Here is an 18,751-nt window from a genome sequence, read left to right on the forward strand (position 1 = left end):
GTCGCGTCACGTACCCGCGGCGAGTTTTTGATAATACGTGATGCCTTTAGTCTCTCGACAAACAGCATTGCCCGTCTTTTCTGTTCATGGGTCTTTTTGCTCGTCGGCGCCGGAAAAGTTCAACGGAAGCGAGAATGTTGGAGCGCCGTTGCGATGAGAGGCACCGCTCCGACTCTCCATGCCCTCCGCTTTGTTCAATCTTCTCGTCGACCCGCGGCGCGCGCGGGTCCTTTACGGTAAAGCGAACGTTGATTGCCCACACCGTTACGCCACAATGAGACAATGTGAATTACGAGCAATTTCGCAAAAGTCGGCATAATCGAGGAGCGGCAGGATAAACGGCGGAAGCTCGTTCTCGCGGCCGGCGTGTTGCGCCGACGTCGTCCGGCCCTCTTCGATAATAAATTTCGCGTTTTACGTCCAGAATTCCTTCCACGGATGAAATAAACGGCGGCGAAACGAGAGACGCGCCGCCGGGCGACGGCGGCAGCGGCGGCGGCGCCGTGCGCGTCGTAATGCAGCTCGTCTCGAATTTATCGCCACCAATGCGTAACACGTAACCACTGAATATTCAACAGCGGTCTACTGTCTGGTCAGGAAAATCGTATTAAAGCTCGTGCCGATATGGCCGATCACGTGAGGGAAGCGCGTAATAACATCGGTAATAAGCGATGTTATGAATTACTCATCACGGGAGATAAAAATTAAAAAATTAGTAATTAATAGATACCTAAGTAATGAAGTAAAATAATAAGTTGAAGTGAATAATAAATAATAAATGTGTAAGTAATAATTGCGTGTGTTACAAATTGTTTAATAGATAGAGATATAATCCGGTCGGAAAAATTAATACATTTCTTCACATATTTTTAGGCATAGTCACAAAAATTGGGCGGGCAAAGGTTATTGGTGACGAAATAAAGCTGCGAACGTGACTGTTCGCAATAGCGAAGTGCTCTCACTTTTCAACGAGTACGTATATACTCGGCGGAGAAGCACCCTTGCGGAAAAGTCAACGAGCGAGGCTCTCGCTTCCAGAGTTAATAATGAGGAACGTCGATAACGGTGACAAAGTGAGGGTGCTGAACCGTTGAACATGCAAGAATAGCACTTTTTCGGACTCTTAGAGACTATATCTGCTCTTGAAGCATTCAAAAAATCGAAATTTTTAATGCTCCGTAGTAAATTTAAAACGTTGAAAATTTTCTTTCAGCTAATTGAAAATTAAAAGGCCTTTAATATCTTCGTTAAGGAAAAATCTATTATAACTGTGAAATAAATCGAATGTGAAATAACGTGTGTGGAAGTTGGAATACCTCGTATATAAAAGCAGGAAATCGCGTTCAGCGTTGTTCATACGAGAGAAGATATAATCTCGAGGTCGCGAGAGTGAATTAGATCGACGTTCTGTAATTGTTAAGGCAATTAGACGTTACTGCAGAAACCGTTCTATGTATGTTCTATCGGTATTGCGGTTCCGCGTGGTTTCGCGCTATGTACTGGCCGTTTCATCGATGTCTGCGGATAATAATCGATCGACGAAGATACAATCGCTTTTCAACGGAGCGGTCGTCAAAAGCATCGCCGTGTGCAGCATCGATATCGCGATACGGTCGTTATTCAGAACATTGTATTCTATCGATTAATTTTATCCAAAGAAGATGACGTTAAATGAAATTCTGTATCGCGGCTTCCCATCGGGTAATTAATACTAACGATGGAAAATACAAAACAAAATATATAAAAATAAAATAATACTACATATAATTATACATATTATATCAATTATATCAATTTATTAATAACACGATAAATATATGTATAAATAATATTAAATATATATGTAATTAGTATATCTATATAAATTAATGAAATTTTGTGACAGGGTGATCGGATTGTCTTTTTCGATGAGATTAAAGGTTTTAAATTCAACTTTTCTTACGGTAGAAAAGCGACAATGACGAACAAACGACAATACGGTTCTATTACCATAGTAATATCAGGTTACTAAATAATAGGGCATTGTTCGATACGGCTTTTGATCCGCAAAGTTGTTTACAAGATTTATCGAGGCCTTTCAGGTGCACAGTCTGCATTCGAGAAAAGGTACTTTACGCTTCCTCGACGGCTCTCGCGAGTGCATTGCCGGCCGTCGCCGCTCGTTGTGACGTTTTTAAATCACTGTTATTACGATACACCGATCGCGCATCGCCTCGGGGATGGTCGACGCAGTCAACGATCCGGCGGACACTTTCCATCCGCGTGACGATTTCCGCCACGAGCACGTCGCCACGCCGAGACGAGAAAAAGCACGATAGTTTACGAGTTACGAGTTACTCGGCCACGGCTATAACCGCAGTATGTGTCCATCAGTTTGTTACATTCGCTTGTTTACAACATGTTTGTGGAATCGACGTTTCATCACAGAAACATCCACGATCGATCACTGTCAGGACATAAGAACTCTCGTGTGTGATAAACTTATGTATCTTTTGATTGCGATGTAACTTTTGGCTTGAATATATAGTAACCCATATTTTAATGAAAGCGTTGTACTTAAAAAATGCCGTTTAATTACTGTCTCGTGAATCGTCTCTTCTCAGATTTAAATTGAAAAGGAAAACCTAAATGGGGCTCTGTATTCGGTTGCGATCAATCGCGAATATCGTCGGAGCGTAATATTTGGGCGACTTGGAACCGAACCCAGAACGTAACTAGTGTGCGGCACTTAAAACAATAAAGTCAAGCCAAGCGCGTGTCGTTCGAGCGGGTCGGACTTGGTGTTGGTCCGAGGGTTCGGCCAAGGTTCAGCCACCTCACTCTCGGGCTCTCCCGTTCATCGACGTTTTTCCTGGCCGGCGCGCCGTTGAAAGCGGAATCGGTCGTCGCCGTTGTCGTCGTCCTCGTCCATTGCCGACTTCGTAAATCAGCACCACGCAGCGTATATCACGAGCCAGCTCGACTTTTATCTCCCGCGCCTCGAGAACTCGTTTATCCGCGGGATGCCCATTCGCCTCGAAGCAATTCGCGCACGATCGTCTATTTGTTTGCCGATTTAATTGCAAAAAAATACACGGGAAAGAGGGGGTGCCGTCGGTACCCCTTCTTCTTGTCGCGCTTTCTTTCACGAGTCATAGATTAACGATGACATGGAATGTCGGAGCTTTATTTTCTGCCTTACGATATATAAATATTAATGTTATTCGTTATTTAACGTTAAATCATCGTGGACGTTATTAATCTTGGATAATTTATTCTTGCTTATTAGCTTTTTGTGTGAACCGAGAATAATGAAACATAGAATAAATTAATCCCACTATAATATTTATATCTATTCAAATAATAATAACAATTGCAATTATATTATTATTGCAACATGAGAAGATATAGCCAAGCTAATATCTTAATAAGTTTTTCTTTTCTATAATGCTTCATAAGACGCAGCTTATATTTGATCAGGAAAAATATTTTGAGGGTTAGTCGGTTTTTTTTCTGTGTGACGAGTCTTTATTGACTCTCTATTGACATGATGAATAAGAGTATGTGATGGTGTCCATATCTGGATGTAACTATACCCAGTTAGAGAGAAAAGAGGGAGAAAAAGAGATCCCCGCGTCTCTCGCCCAACGTATTATTCGAGCGCACGCTGCACTCGCGATATTAGCATATAAATTATGTTATCGTGATTTATGCTTGCAGTCCGCGTACCCAGGCGGGACTATAGGGGGTTGCTGATTAAAATTCGAAACGACGGGCGCGGGCGAACATCTTGACGCCTGTCATCCGGTAATGGCTGATAAATAGATCAATTTCGCAATGACAAAAGGACTTTTAGAGGCTAAAATGTCTCTTATAATTTTTCTTCGGCAACAAAATGTGGCGTCTTGTAAAATAAAATTAGAGCTCATCTCGATCATCTTTTCTGCCACACATACCAATTGCTTCACAATACGGATAAGATACTACATATACATATATAGCAGTTTTGGTTGTCAAACATATACTAGTGGATTAATGTACTCGCGACGCTAGTAGGATATTGATAGATCGATAAGCCCGACGCAGAGCGCAATAATACCGCAGTGCGAATGGCGCTGGCATTAAGTTTCTGGTATATTTCGTTCGACTCCGTTAACCGCTCACGTTCGTGCGCGGCGTCTCAGGTTAGAGCTTTAAAAGGATAACCATATACGCGCGGTGGGAGAGTGCACGGCGAGTATATTGCATAATAATTAACGGGCAGCCAACGACCGTACAACACCCTATAGACCGTATTGCCGCAAGTTCATTGCCGGTATGGAAATCGCAATACGTATGTTACGTGCGCCAAGCACCGCGCCGCCGAACAACAATAGGCTCGTTCTAACACTTTTGCATTTCCCCGTGATTTACTTTTATTTCTCCTTCGCAAACCGCGAACGCTTATTTTGTTTTAATCTCAGGGTCAAATATGGCGTCGAATAGTGCAGTTAAAAATAACTTGTTGCCGTACCGAACTCTTTCTATTTTTTCGAGTGTTATAAAGAAATGTACGGTCGAAGAAATCGCGATTTCCAATCTGATTTCCAATTCCACGTTATCTCTTCTTCATCGTTATCCTATGTTTCCCAAATGTTCCACCCTCGGCGTTCCCGGTCGTTCGTACATTTCGCTCTACTATTCCCCTCGATATCAGCAGCTTATAATCTTCTGGGCAGTTAGGGGGCAGAATGTATACAAGGTCTCGAGAATAAATACAAGATAATCTTGGGGACTTCAAGGGATGGCATTTGATTCATTCAATACGGAATCGTTTATATTTGAGGGCTATTTTATATAACTTTCGACCTGATAAACGTTTATTTGCGACGCTCGTTTTCTGCAGATTAAGTGAGAATCTGTAAAGCGTTATTCTTGGAGACGGGGATTGTGTTATCTTGCGGAACGTAACGTTCGTCGCAATACGGTAACGCCAATTTGCGTTTAGCGGATCCCCCGTATCAAAGCCCTCTTTTTCGCACAGTTAGTTGGCGTGCAGCTGGGCTGGATACAGGAGACATGGTAGCTGGTTCAGCGTTAATTATGGTTAACTCAGAACTGTCGCACTCTCGCGTCTCACGGTTAGATCCTCCCATGGACAACAAGAGTGTCTACTTTATCAGCATATCCTGTTGCCCACCCCGACACATTCCGCGATGTAACGCGATATTTTTACGTATCTACGCAACTCTCTTGCCGACATTTCGGACTTAGACTGCTACAAGTAAGGGCACGAATAGATCTACACGATATATGGGCGATCATAAAAATTATAAATTTTACTCATGTATTGTAGCACAGATAGGGTAGATTCGATTGTCGGCGCAGTTAGAGCGTGATTAAACGTTCCAGGATGTTTTCGTAAAGCCTAGCCAAGATTACGAAAGGGACGGTTAAGAGACAGACGAAATTTCCTTAAAATTGCGAAAGTGGCGCTTTTCTCCGTTTAGCGTGTTCAACCGGGCGGAAAAAACGAAGCGTTAAGAGTAATTCGATTGTAGGAAGGTGTCCCGATCGCGTCGGGAGAAAGAGATCGGTGGAAGGCACGATCTCGTGAAATCGATCGTGTCCGCTCGGTTGATCCGACACACCAAGAGGCAGCTCCCCACGTGGGGGAGCTGCCGTGCGCCGAGAGCTCGAGGAAGCACGGCTTTGACGTAACCGAAAAGTTTCACCTGCTGAAAATCGCCGTCTGCGCGTCGCAGGCGATTTAATAAACCGGCCCACATGCACGCGCGAGAGCGTTGCACCTTTATTACAATATCATCCTCGCCGGAGTGTCGAAAATTCGCGCCGCGATGTCGCAATCGCGCCGCCGCCGCGCCGCGATTACGAAAGTTGACGCTGCCGCTCCTCCGCGCCACAAGAGATTGTAATAATACCTCCAGGATAAAAGAATCCGATTGCGATCGAAAGCGCGCGCTTCGTTTCGTGACGTTAAGTAACGTCATTACGCGGACGGCAGTGATTCAGAGGCGTGTCGCGCCTCGCGACGGGAATACTTGCGATTAAATATAAAAATCACGGTACGCTCGTTACGAAATATCTCCGAGTTAAAAGATGTCACGTAAACCGACGGCGCGGTTGCCGCGATCGTAAAAGTTTCGTGGAGTTATTCCGTGGAAAGTCTCTCTCGACCTATGTATATACGCGGGAGATACGACGAGATCCGCGAACGATGAACGTACATCTGCGACGGAATACGAAACGCAGCCTTGGCAAGGGTGGATGTTTGCGCCGTGCTCCGTTGCACAGACACAAAACGAGGCCGGTCGTTCTCGCGGCGGATCAGATCGATCACGGATGTGTAATTTGCAGCGGCTACACGGAGGTTCCGTCATTTGGTAGTAGGGTAACCGTCGCTGTACGGCTCCGCTATACGGCGACTTCCAGATGGTGAAAGTCCGGAGATCCTACGTTGCTCTTACGTTGCCGTTAGATGCAAAATCGTCTTATCCACGCGGCGCGCATTGTATTCTTTATTACACGGGATTAAATTGGACTCGCTGCCTCGTCCGTTGTCTTTCCGTTCGAGCGAGACGCAAAGTGGCTTGAATTGACGCCACTGTGAAATTTTAACGACCGCGTCCGCGTGTACCCCAGCATTATCTTACATTGTTTCATCTACACCGGCAATTCAGCAAATTACACGATTTAGTCTGAGATATTTACTGTGTATCATAACAAGATATATAACTCTAAATATATCGAAGATAATTATTTTACCGATCAATTTATACATAGTTGACGTAATAAATTTTCACGATACGGCAAATTAGTCTCCTTTCGTGTATGTAGCCGTTGCTCATACGAGCACAATGGGAAAGCGCACACTTTTCACAATTGTGGAAACTGATCGCATCGATTGTTCGAACGAGAGCTGTTATAAATCACCCTGAGTTCGCGCCGATCGATTCCAGCACTCCGCACTAATTTCATGGTTTAGCCGGACGAGAAGGGAAGAGAAGACAGGGCTGGAGAAAAATCCTGTGGGGCCGTTCGTTTATGAGCATTGTCCGGGGCTCTCGACCCTATCACGGCTCATTCTGCGACGCGGAACTACGCGGGGGTTCTAGGAAACATCCATAGGGGTAGAATCGTGTTTCGTCCCCGAGTTACGACGAGGGTGAAACGCCATACGGCTCCACGGAGAGATAAACACTTAGCCACCGAGCAATATTTTAGGGGGTCACTCGCCGGCTTTTATCGCGCGACGCGTAACAACCTTTTTTTATTGGTAACGCAAAATACGACGAACGTGCGGACGATATTTTATTATTATACAGTCGCATGATTTCGCGAAGATTATCTTTCTGTCGTAAAACCATATTCGTTCGCGAACATGGGGAGTTTATAAAAAATATTTAAAAACAAATTATAGAACAATATTATCAAATAAATGGTTGATATTTAAGAACGAAAAAAATTCAAAAAAATTGAATACTAATTACTTTTACTGTGTAACTTTTAATATAATTTGATATAATTTTGTCAAATAGAAATTTCCATTACGAAATACGGGTAAAAGGTTATTTCGTTGTATGTTGCAGAGTTTCTTGGAAGCGAATTCCAAATGCTGGTGGAACGCGGCTCTGGTGGATGCGACCCGGCAGCTAAGGTACAAGGGCCACGTGTCGCCGGGTGTGCTGATGGTTAGCGGACCGCCCTGCGCCCTCGAGGTTTTGAGGGCGGCATGGGCGCGAAACGTTCTACGACCACCCGCGGACCACTCGATCACCTGCCTCGGTACGTATACCATCGAATTAACTCCCGCATCGCCCGAGGGTCGATTTAACCCGACGGCAACGATTGCCTTCGCCGTACCACCGGATTAAATACGTTTGATTTAAACTGAGATAATCGAGAGTTCAATTAAAGATAAAGCAATCTGTGAAAGTGAAAGTGAAAGCGTCGATATTTTGCAAAAACGAGTTCTTACGAGCGAGAAGATAATCCTGCGTGACCCTGGTTCCTGGCGCATTTGAATTCCAATGCCAGTGCAACGTGCGAAAATGATCATTTAATCTCAAGCGTCTCTTTCTATCTTTTTTCGCTTTTCATTACGGCGCCTTTGCTGATAGGAAAACTGCCGTGACAGGACATATCGAAATGTTCCATTTTGGTTAAGATAAGCTCGAGTACCTGAAGATTCCATTCATAGTTGTTTTGCAACGCATCAAGTATTGGTAATAATCCTCGTGGCCGCATTCATTTTAATTATTTTCTGCGCGAGAAATAATCTAATCAGTTTTAATGGCTAGAAAAATCAAACAAGTACGTATTTGTATTGCAATTATCGTAAAGTTTCAAATATCAACGTTTCGGCCCAAGGATGTGGTGTGCTGAGTGCAAACCGACTCCTTGTAAATAAAGCGATCGGAATCGCGCAGAAGGTGCCCGACCTTTACGCGTTACTCTCCTTATCCGCTTATCTCCCGTAATCCGCGCCTGTCGTCAACGTACGTTCTACAGAAATAGCTTTGCGCATATCTTATCGCGGGTAACCCATGCGCACCCGTTTGCACTCCCGCTTTCTTACGTCTTCCTCGCGATCTTTCTTTCTCTCTCGTGCCCGTCTTTTACGCCTTTTCGGTCGGTGTCCTCGGTCTTTTTTCCACCTCCGCCGTTTCTTTCCGATCTTATTGCTCCCTTTTATGCCCCGCGTGTTCGTATCTATGTATATACGCCTACGCCTCGACTATCTCGCATACCGGGCTTATGCTAATGCACGCGCGTATCCGCGCAACGGCGTAGGAACCCGACTCGTTATTACGATGCGCCGTGCTAGTCGGTGCAAAAACCCTTTCGCGAAAACGAAAGAAATTTATTCGCGCGATAAAGACCACGTTACGTGACTTTATTCGCGTGGGAAAGTCTACGTAGACATCGAAAAATCGCATTACAGATCGAAACACGGCCGTTTTATAATTTTTCGTCTTTATTCGCTTCGCTATCTGGTCTACAATGTCTACACAGCTGTGAAAAATATAGCAGTAACAGAGATATATAATAATTGCTATATTGTACACTTGCGTAATGTAAAATATTAAGTAAATTTACTTATATATAAGTAAGTATAAAATATAAACAATAATTCTGCGTGCCAAGTCTGACATTAAATCGAAACGAGTCGACGAATCGTGTAATAAATCGGCTGACTGAATATTAATTTGCGGCGTTTCGTAATTGGGGTTAATGACGGTCGCTGATTAACTGCGCCGAATGCAGTTAATCGCGGTAGATCAAGGCGCGCGAAGATTATAAAGTGTTTTTATATTAAACGGCCACCTGTGTGTGCGGCGACGGCGATGCCGCGCCGACGAGCTTTCCGGTTAATACGCGGATATCTTCGTGTGGCAAACGAGCTTGGCTAACATTCCACTATTTGCTGATCGGGGGACCGGGCACACCATCGCGCATAATACACGCGTTTTATATGCACGTGCGGTAATGCCGATTTCGCGCCGCCGCATAATTGGTCTGTCGTCCACTTCGCGAATGACCGAGAGTCGCCCCGACTTATGTCTCCGACCTCTTTATTTTCCCACATCTTGGCGAAGCGACGACGAGTGGCTCCGTAAATATTACGGTGGTTTTTGCATAATTTTCCAGTTAGCGTGCCGCTGACTTTCCTGCAGAACGCGCACGTGTTGACGTTCAATGCGCGCCGAGATGCGTGCAGCGCACGACGGCTCATTAACAAGGATTTAATCTACGCGGCATTTTGCAAAAACGTGCTGAGATCCATAAGATTGAAAGAAGCATGTGAATAGAAGTTAGATCGATATTTCGCATTTCTAAGCTTAATTCATTCGAAGAGCTCGCTAAATTTATTCATTTTTTATTATCGTATATATTTCTGACTTACACAACCATTCCAATTACGAAAGCTTTCCCCGCAACTCGACCTAAGAAGATCCGATCGAGATGACTGATCGAAAAAAAAGGAAAATGGCACATTGCACTCCACATAGAAATGACCCGATTGGTACGCGAGTCGCACGCCGAAGAGCCCAACATCCTCAACGTCGACGGGCGAAGCGAAAGGGACGTCGACGCTCGCTCGCGCGCGCGCGCGCGTCTGGAATGCCAGACCTTCCCTCTCGTCTCCTCCACGCCCTAACTGAAATCCATACAGTGCGCGGTGCGTTCTCGCGGGGTAATAAATCGGCCTCCTTCGGTGTGCGACAGTAGCGGCATTCCAGGGCGATCGATTAAGTCGTGGTACCCCATTGGAGACGCGTGGCCCGATAAGCGACGCGTTTTCCACGCATAATTCCCATTTCGCGATTTATCTCGACACAATCACCAAGCTCGTGCGCATCGACCACTTCATTTGCCGAGTATGACGAGTAATAATTGACTTGAGGCTACGAGCTATTTATTATATTAATTAGACGTGCTTGATTGTATAGGATATATTAGCTGCAAATTAATATCTACGTTATTATCACACGTTTCAATCAGAAGATATTCCTGTCAGGTAAATGGGATCCACGGCGTTTGCGATAACGCGATATCTAATAGCGGAAAAACCACGCGCGACGTACACGTTATACCTGTTCCAGACGTTTATTGCATGCACATAGTTGGTTAAAATGCAAGCCGCGAATGCTAATGCGGGCCAAGTCAATGTATCAAGGAGATAAGGAGCTCGGGTTCGCGTAACGACGAGGATCCTCCAGGACGTGCCGGAACGTGTATACGGTGCCGGGAAATTAATAGCGCCGTATCGACATCCAGTTATTTCTGCACTTTGTGTCTATACTATAAATAGGCGAGCGTATACACAGATGCAGCGCACAAACGATAGAGCGTGCGGCAACGCGGAATGTGCGCTCCGTACATATACTTGTACGTTACGTGTCGAGCCGATCGTGACGATTGCGATTCAGCGTCTTTGTTCGTGCGAGGCTAAACGCCGTGCTTCATTCATTATACCTATCGTATCGACTTGGCTGCTGATGGACGTTGTTAAGACCCGCGAAACTCCGTCTGCGCGTTAGCGCGGCGCGGATCGGAGAGTATACAGCCGCATTTTACGACGACCAGCGAACAGCGATCCGAAACGTCGAGAATCGCGATTGTGTCATGGCTGCTCGCAAATGCACGAACCCGCAAGAAATGTCACTTCGAACGATCCCTTCGCTTTTGAATCTCAATTATCAGGAGACAATGCGAAATTGATTTTAGAGAGGAACCGTAATACACACACACTGAAACTAGAATCGTAACGATAATTTTTTCCCTACAAGAATAAAATTTTGATATAAAGAAATATTCGTTGATCGCATAGTTGTGCCGGACGGAATAAAATTAATATAGTTTAACTGTTACTTAAATAATTTATTAAATTCTGAGAATCTCTCTCATGCACACTTTGATATTTAGTTCATTTCCCGAGCGCAAAGTGCGTATTTCTACGCGACGAAACTGCTTTGCGCGATTCAAATCGTGGTTGGAACAACGTTAAGGATACGAGGGTGCAACGTGTCTTGCTACAGGCCTGACAACGGGATTCCAGCTGACCCCCCTTGGCCTACCCTGTTTGGTTGACATTTCCATGACCGCTTATCGATTACTTTCGATTTGATTTTTTTCCCTCCTGAATCGTCTGTCTCAATCTCGAGTTGTAACGAGCACCGACGCAAATCTTTCACTCACAAAGCTATTCAGCAAACAATGGCGATAGCGTGCTTGCATTCCGTGCTTGCATATTCGCTTTAATCCAATCTCTGTGTCGGGCGAGTTAAAGTTGAGAGAATCCGACACAGAGTCGCATTTAGCGCTAAATGCGAGGCCGAGAACACGATGTCGATACCTTAAGGCCACGGCGCGCTCTAAACACGTCTCTGTAATCGTAAGGTCGGTCAGCCTCTCACGCCTCCCCTGTCACGATTTTGCTATTCGCCCGATCGGAATAAAGCTTCGGCGTATGATTACCTCTCCCGCGTCAGGAAAAAATTCTTTTCACCATTTGATTAGAGGCGAGAGATTTGTACGCGAGTACGTTTGCTGCCTAAACGTATAATCAGTATATCGACACCTAACGAATATTGCAAGTCAAGGGCAACGAATTAACGATATCCCTCCCCGGATATCGAACCCTCGTAATACCTAATACTCTCGTATCCTTCCGTCCAGAAATTAATCGTCAAGTTATATTTTATTATAATATTATTTATTATTATCGTTATTTTTTGAATTTCAAAGATTCACATTATTGAATTATTGCTTTATTATCGTACATTTTACACATTTTGCCTCTCGCTGAAATTACGAGTTTGATGGTAAAGACATGGAGAGAACCATATACCGATGTGCACCTGACATTAATTAACATTATAAGGATCTTAAAAGGGCGATTACTCGCCTCCCCCGAGTTTAAAAGGGGGAATTAGGAATTTTGAGGCTACAGAACGACGAGGAGATCCCACGGTCCTATACGATTCGTTCGTTCGTTCCGTCGTGTGCAAACGTGTACGAGCGAGTGAAATGACAGAGCCGAGTAACGAGCTATCTGTCTATCCATCTACCACCGTAGTGTAAACGTTTGTAGGCCCATCGATGTATGCCATGGTATTTTCGAGTGGCAACTTCCTGTCGAGTGTCAGCTGGATCCTGACGGCGCGGCGGCCGCCTCCTCGTAGATCGACGATTACCACGATGATGGTGGGGTCGAGACACGACATACTTCGCTATTACTTCGCTCCTTCCTGCCGTTCTCGAGACGTTACTCGGACAATTTTCCCCACGGTGAGTTTAACGCGCCGCGCCGTCCCTATTCATATTCATAATTCGTCAACAACTTTGCGCGATTTGCCGCGCAAAGAGATGCGTCGCGCGACTTTCTTACTGGACAAGCAATATCTTGCTACATGAAAGACCCCTGAAAGGCTCTTCCCCCCCGTGGCACTTGACCATGAAAGCCGGAAGTTTACGAATACTTTCCATCTCTTAGCGCGCAGGATCTAATGCTCTTTATTATCTGAATAATTAAGTCATTACACGTACATATTCGCTAGTAATTGTTTAAACGATAGACAATTACACGTAATTTTCATGGCAGAATGTGGATTATCTGATCGTGAGTCTATAATATCGATGGATATACGCGCGTATGATTACTCCAAATTAGCGAACGTTATTCCGCGAGTGATGATGAACTCGCAGCTATCTCCTTAGCGTTCGCCGCGATATTAGTTTATATTACGCGATCAAACGGCGCCGTTTACGTAGCCGGCTGTGCGATTAGTATAGATGCGAGAGCGAGGCGGAGTTGCGTTTAATGCGATCGTAATTACACGGGGAATTTAAGACCGGTAGCGGTAGGGAAAGAGAGACAGAGAGGGAGAGTCTTACCTTTCGACGAGATAATTCACCGACTTAAATCAACATCGCAATCGTGAGATACGAAATGTCGAGAGAGGCAGCAACGGCACGTCGCGAACGAACGGACTGCGGCTGCGGCATTGAGTAACGGATAATTGCATCGGCTAATAAATTAATCCGCGACCTCCCTCGCGTGCGCCCACGCGAGATAAAGAGAGAAAGAGAGAGAGAGAAAGAGAGAGACATAGCAGTATCGTCTAAGTCTTGCTAATAAGTATCTTGCGCCATTCGAGGCGATTGTCTAGGTCAAGGCGCTCGCTTTTAAACGCACCTGCAACCAACGCACGGGAAGTGCGTCCACGGCGTTCGCGTAAACGCTGCCTACTACGTTTCCTCGATTGTTACGCAAAGTAAGAACAGGCTGCGAGACCGCAAATCACATTCGTCGGCGCGGAGAATAATTTGAGCGCAAACCAACGATTGCAGACCGCGAACCAATTCTGGATAATGCAGCGGGCGAACATCTTGGCGTAGATTGGCAACTATACGAGGCAGCTTAACGCGTTTCGCTCGTATTAATCACATCTCGGAAAGCGAGTGCGGTGTCACGTTATTACGTGACACATGTGCGCTGTTTGGCACAATGATCGAGTATCAAATTTTAACGTTTATTACCGCGGCCTCGTTTTCTCTAGTAGGGAGGGAGAGACAAAACGCGTGAGGAGAGACTGCTCTTTTTGTCGCTCACCCTAGATCGCGCGCGGATAATAAATGCAAAGCCACCCTCCTGTGATCCCGGAGCGTGCCCGGTACGTACGCGCAGCTGTGACGATTCTCTCTCGCGGCACACATTCAGAGAACGGGTAATGTGATATAGGTACGCGCGTCATTCGATTCTCCTTTTTATCGCCATAATGATCCGGCAGCCGTTCGAACGAAGCGACAACGCGCACGACTGATTGACGCGTAACTTGGAAACGTTTAATGGTAATAGCGCGGACAATAAAACGCGAGACGAATTCACGAGGAGGACGCTCGTAAATGCCGAAAGAGTTAATTCCGTGAATGCGCGCGCGTCTCTCTCTCTCGAAACGAAATGAAGATGCGAGAGAGGACCCCAGGGAATCCGGCCAATCGGCCGCATAATGACCCGCTACGGGAAACGAGTGGAAAATTATACAGCGCCGAGCGGAGACCCGCGCGCGTTTCTCGTGCAAGTTGAGGAGAGCCGAGGAGAGCAAAGAACGTGGCATTCTGGCCGCGAAAGGGAAAGGCATCCTTCGTTATCGAGGCGCATCGTGCGCCTCGTACAAAACTGCAGAATTTCAGCGACGACGCCGATACGCGATACACCGTGCACGACGTACGTACGGCATTTACCTTCTCGGGATGGAAAGCCGATACGATACTTCGCCGGGGTGCTCTCCACGGCGCGGCGCGGCGCGGCGGCGCGCGAATCGTGCGCGAGTAACTCGGCACTCCTCGCCAAACAAGTGGACAATGTTTCAAGAGAGATCGTAATATCGCATCGTATTACGCGAAAGAAAATCCATCCCGGTCGCGCGCGCGCGTATGTATGTGCGCGATGCACCGAGAGTCATTTCCGTAATCGGGAATATCGTCGCGTGCATCGCGACTTTCGTATTCTTTTTGACGGGAACGTTGGAGGCGAGCGGTTGATCGCGAGCAATAAATTTTATTTGAACGCATTTTTTTTCTTTCTCTCGCGATCTTAATGTACTTTTCATCCGGTGGGTATATTTAGACCGCAGCCTAGGCCGCGAGAGTGGCGTATATAGAGAGGTAGAAACGGTAAAAGCATATAGAAAACAATATAACGAGCGCGATACACGCGTGAGGCGTGTACGCGAGACGCGTATACATGTGCGTACACACTCATTTCTGACTAACTGTTCCGTGCAGCGGAAAACAGTTTATGCGTTTTAGCGAAATACGGCTAATATGTGGGGGGAGCGTGCGAAAGATCTTCGCGCCGCGCCGCGCCGCGATTCATTTAATTGACTTAGAGTGAAACCTGCGCTTTCGAAAGCGACGTCTCGTAGTTAATAAATTCCCGAAAACAATGCCATTGTCACGGCTTTCTTATCTCTTCCGTCTTATCGGGGTATATATCATCGTCCTTGAGAAATTGTTTCCTGCGCTATTTCCATAATTGGTTTAAATTAAGCAATTTTTACATTTTATGCACATAAAATATATATACAATATGAAATATGACGCAGAGAAAGAGAAAGAGAGCGAAGGGGAAAGAAAAAGATATACGATAAAATGCATTTCGTTTTCACACAAACCGGCTGGGATTAAGTCGCTTATCAGTAGTCTCGATGAAAACGCGCCCGCCGCAATAAAATCTCTGAGACGTCCCGTGCACGCGTGAAATAATCCCTTTGCATATTACACTTTCTCAGCGGCAGTATCCAGTTCGGTTTAAATTTGTCGCGAGAACTTTATCTTCGTTCGCCAATGCGCGATCGAGATATCTCGCGGGGCACTCGCGGGATAAGCTCGCGGTGCGTCAATGGTATGCGCGCAGGTTGAGGAACATTGGTTTAAAACGCATACGGAGAGACGGTAAAAAGGACGAAGGACGAGTCTCTTGGGTTTCTCGTGATTTTATATACGAATGAAATTTATGCCGCGTTCGGCCGCGGCAGTGCGGGTCACAAAGTATCGCCGAACGTTAACCCGAGCGGAAGTTGTACAAGGCGTTTCAGCTTCTTTCGTACAAAATCCTATATCCTACTGGCTGTAAATAAAAATAATGAAACAATTTCTCGCATCTAAATACAGAAACGCTTCATCAGAAGAATTCTGATAAAAATATGATATGCAAAAATACTTTTTTCATCTTCCATCATTGAAACGCTATCTATCGATATCCCGATACAACTTTCTTTCATCACCCTAAAAATTTTCCTATCAATCTTGCTAAATCTGAGATATTTTTGATAATTATCAGATAAAAAATGTCTTTTCTCTTGTCGTGGAATAATTCAAAGCTTGCGCGGAAAAAGGCTGAAACATCCTATAGAGTGGCTGGTGGAGCTTATATGAATAAGAAATAACCCGGCAGGCCAGGCGAAGTCGGGCAGTACCTCATACCACGTCCGACTATCCATGAGAACTGGACCGTTCCGGAGAGCTCTCGCGAGTATATCTCTCTCTCGTCATCTCGCTCTCTCTTTCTCCCGCGCCCGCCACCTTCGACACACAAGCGAGAGGATATATATTCTCTTTCTCCACTTGCCTGGGCGCCGATCGTCGCGAAGCGCACGTAGGTATCGCGCGCGGATCGCGGCATCGGAGTGCCGTCCGTCTGGCACGGTTCGCTCTGAGAAAATGTAGGGAAATTGGCGCGTCGGGCATCACGATATCGCGCGACTTTCGTTGAGACCGACGGATAAAGGACCCGGACTGGAATAGCGAGATGTCGTCTAAGGGGAGACGGCATAAATTCGTCGAACTACCTTCTCCGTTGCATCTCAATCGCGCGCGAATTCCTGTCGTGGAAGTTTGATTAGAATCGCGGATTCCCGTCGCGAAGAGGCGAAAGTAAAAGACGATACTTTCGTATTCTCGGAACGATCGGACGTATAAGATAAAAACGTCCCCCGGTCATTTTAATAAATGCTCTTCTAAATGCAAAGTGCAGCGGTTCCGCGGGCCGGGCCGATATTTTCTGAAACGGCTATAAAAGTTGACAACGTTTATCGCGCGGGAGGTTTTTAACCGGTTTTCTCTATTCGCGACGCGCGCGCGGATGTCCTTCGAAAATAGGCACGAAGATGCAGTTTCGCGACTCACGCGGACGCACCACCGCCCGTTGGATATCGCGTGGCCATTCGCGTTGTTAATTTTTCGCGTGGGTATACGATCGCGTTGCTATTGTTATAGTAGCCGTTAAGGAAAACGGGTTTCTTCAGGTGAAACGCGAACCGTAGGTTCATTACGGCTAATCCATTACAACGACGCGATGTTACGACGTGGAACGAACATAAGCGGCGCAAAGTATCAAAACAAGTCGTGCCGCAAGATCGTTTTTAGTCAAGTTGGAATGACTTATTTCTTCATCTCGAGATCCCACGCTCGCAGGCTTTCCCTGAAAATATGATTTCTGGATTTCTTACGTCTCGTCGCGCGCTCTTCTCGAATACCAACTCGAATACCAGTTTCGTAAACACTTCGTGACAAACGTTTCGGAATAATGAAGCGAACGAATGATGGGCGTTGGACGAACTCGTGAAATTGCCGGTTGAAAAGAAAAAAATCTAAGACGATCGCGCCCATCGGCGCCGCGGCGTTACAGCGATGACGACGAGTCGTAAGATAAATTCTGCGCCGGATTATCGACTTTAATATCGCGCGTATACCGGTTTACATTTAGTTCGTGTGGCGTGCGTGCGTGCGCCGCCGGACGGGCACCTGAATCGAATGGACATTGTCGACAGCATCGGTATCGGGGACCACTTAGGCGCTGCTATACGTGACTTCGCCCGCTTGCATTCGCTCGGAACTGCGCGGCGACGCGATTTCACACGTCCTGGAATCCGATTTAAGCCGAGCACGAGGTCGTACCGCGCGATCGCACGTTTTAGAATTGGAAACCCGTACTCCGGTTTCTCTTCGCTGCATTCGTTATTACTTCACTCGCGATCCCTGCCGGCGACGTAAGTCGACGTGCGAGACGCGGACGAGAATCGGAATATTTGCCAATCGACATCAATTATTCCGTCCATGCTTGGATTTAACGTACAAAAAAAGTAGCTGTTTAGGTAAAACGAAAAGTTAATCATGATAATTTTCTCGAGAATTGTTAACCGTTTACGACGAGAGACGCGTCGGGTCGTCGACACCGATTCGGCGGCTTTGTTCGACCGGGCAATTCAATGTGGCGATTACTTCTTAGGCGCGACCAACCGCGAGAGCGACATAATTACAAAGGTGCGTACCGCCCGTCCATAGAGGCGACGAAAGGCGTGGTGGCTGCGTTTGTAAAATCCACGCTGGCCTCTGCGAGCGTAAGTCGCATTACCTTCACATATGTAGGTTAATGTCAAGGGAGTACAATAATCCGCGAATATATCTTCGGCAGTGATTGATGACGCGCCGCAATCGCCCATTCTTCCGCGCGGAATTGAAGACGCTGCTTTTAATTTACGACGACGAAAAGGAGATTCGCCAACGTGTAATTTGCGCTTTAAAAGGATAGGCGGCGATCTCTTGAGCCGAAGTCGGCTCGATTCACCGCGCCAAAGAAATACTTTTTGCGGAGTCTCTTTTTTTTCTCCTAAAGGAGCTTATCGTCTAATGATTTTAATGTGTCGATCGTATATGACTCATCGAGAATTCGCTTATTTACTTTGCGCTCATCGGGGACGTT

At 46.1% G+C, this 18,751-nt stretch overlaps 1 protein-coding gene across 2 annotated transcripts in view; it reads left to right on the plus strand.

The window, feature by feature from the left end:
* LOC112455612 (storkhead-box protein 2) overlaps positions 1 to 18,751 on the plus strand; it is a 76,708-nt gene that overhangs the window by 42,050 nt on the left and 15,907 nt on the right. For both annotated transcript variants that reach the window (XM_025017634.1, XM_025017635.1), the window contains exon 3: positions 7,569 to 7,764. In XM_025017634.1, the coding sequence (XP_024873402.1) occupies positions 7,569 to 7,764 (196 nt within the window). The remainder of the gene's footprint in view (positions 1 to 7,568; positions 7,765 to 18,751) is intronic.

The sequence above is a fragment of the Temnothorax curvispinosus genome, unplaced genomic scaffold (assembly GCF_003070985.1).
Source record: "Temnothorax curvispinosus isolate PA1 unplaced genomic scaffold, ASM307098v1 QBEX01006268.1, whole genome shotgun sequence".
Classification (NCBI taxonomy): Eukaryota; Metazoa; Arthropoda; class Insecta; order Hymenoptera; family Formicidae; genus Temnothorax; species Temnothorax curvispinosus.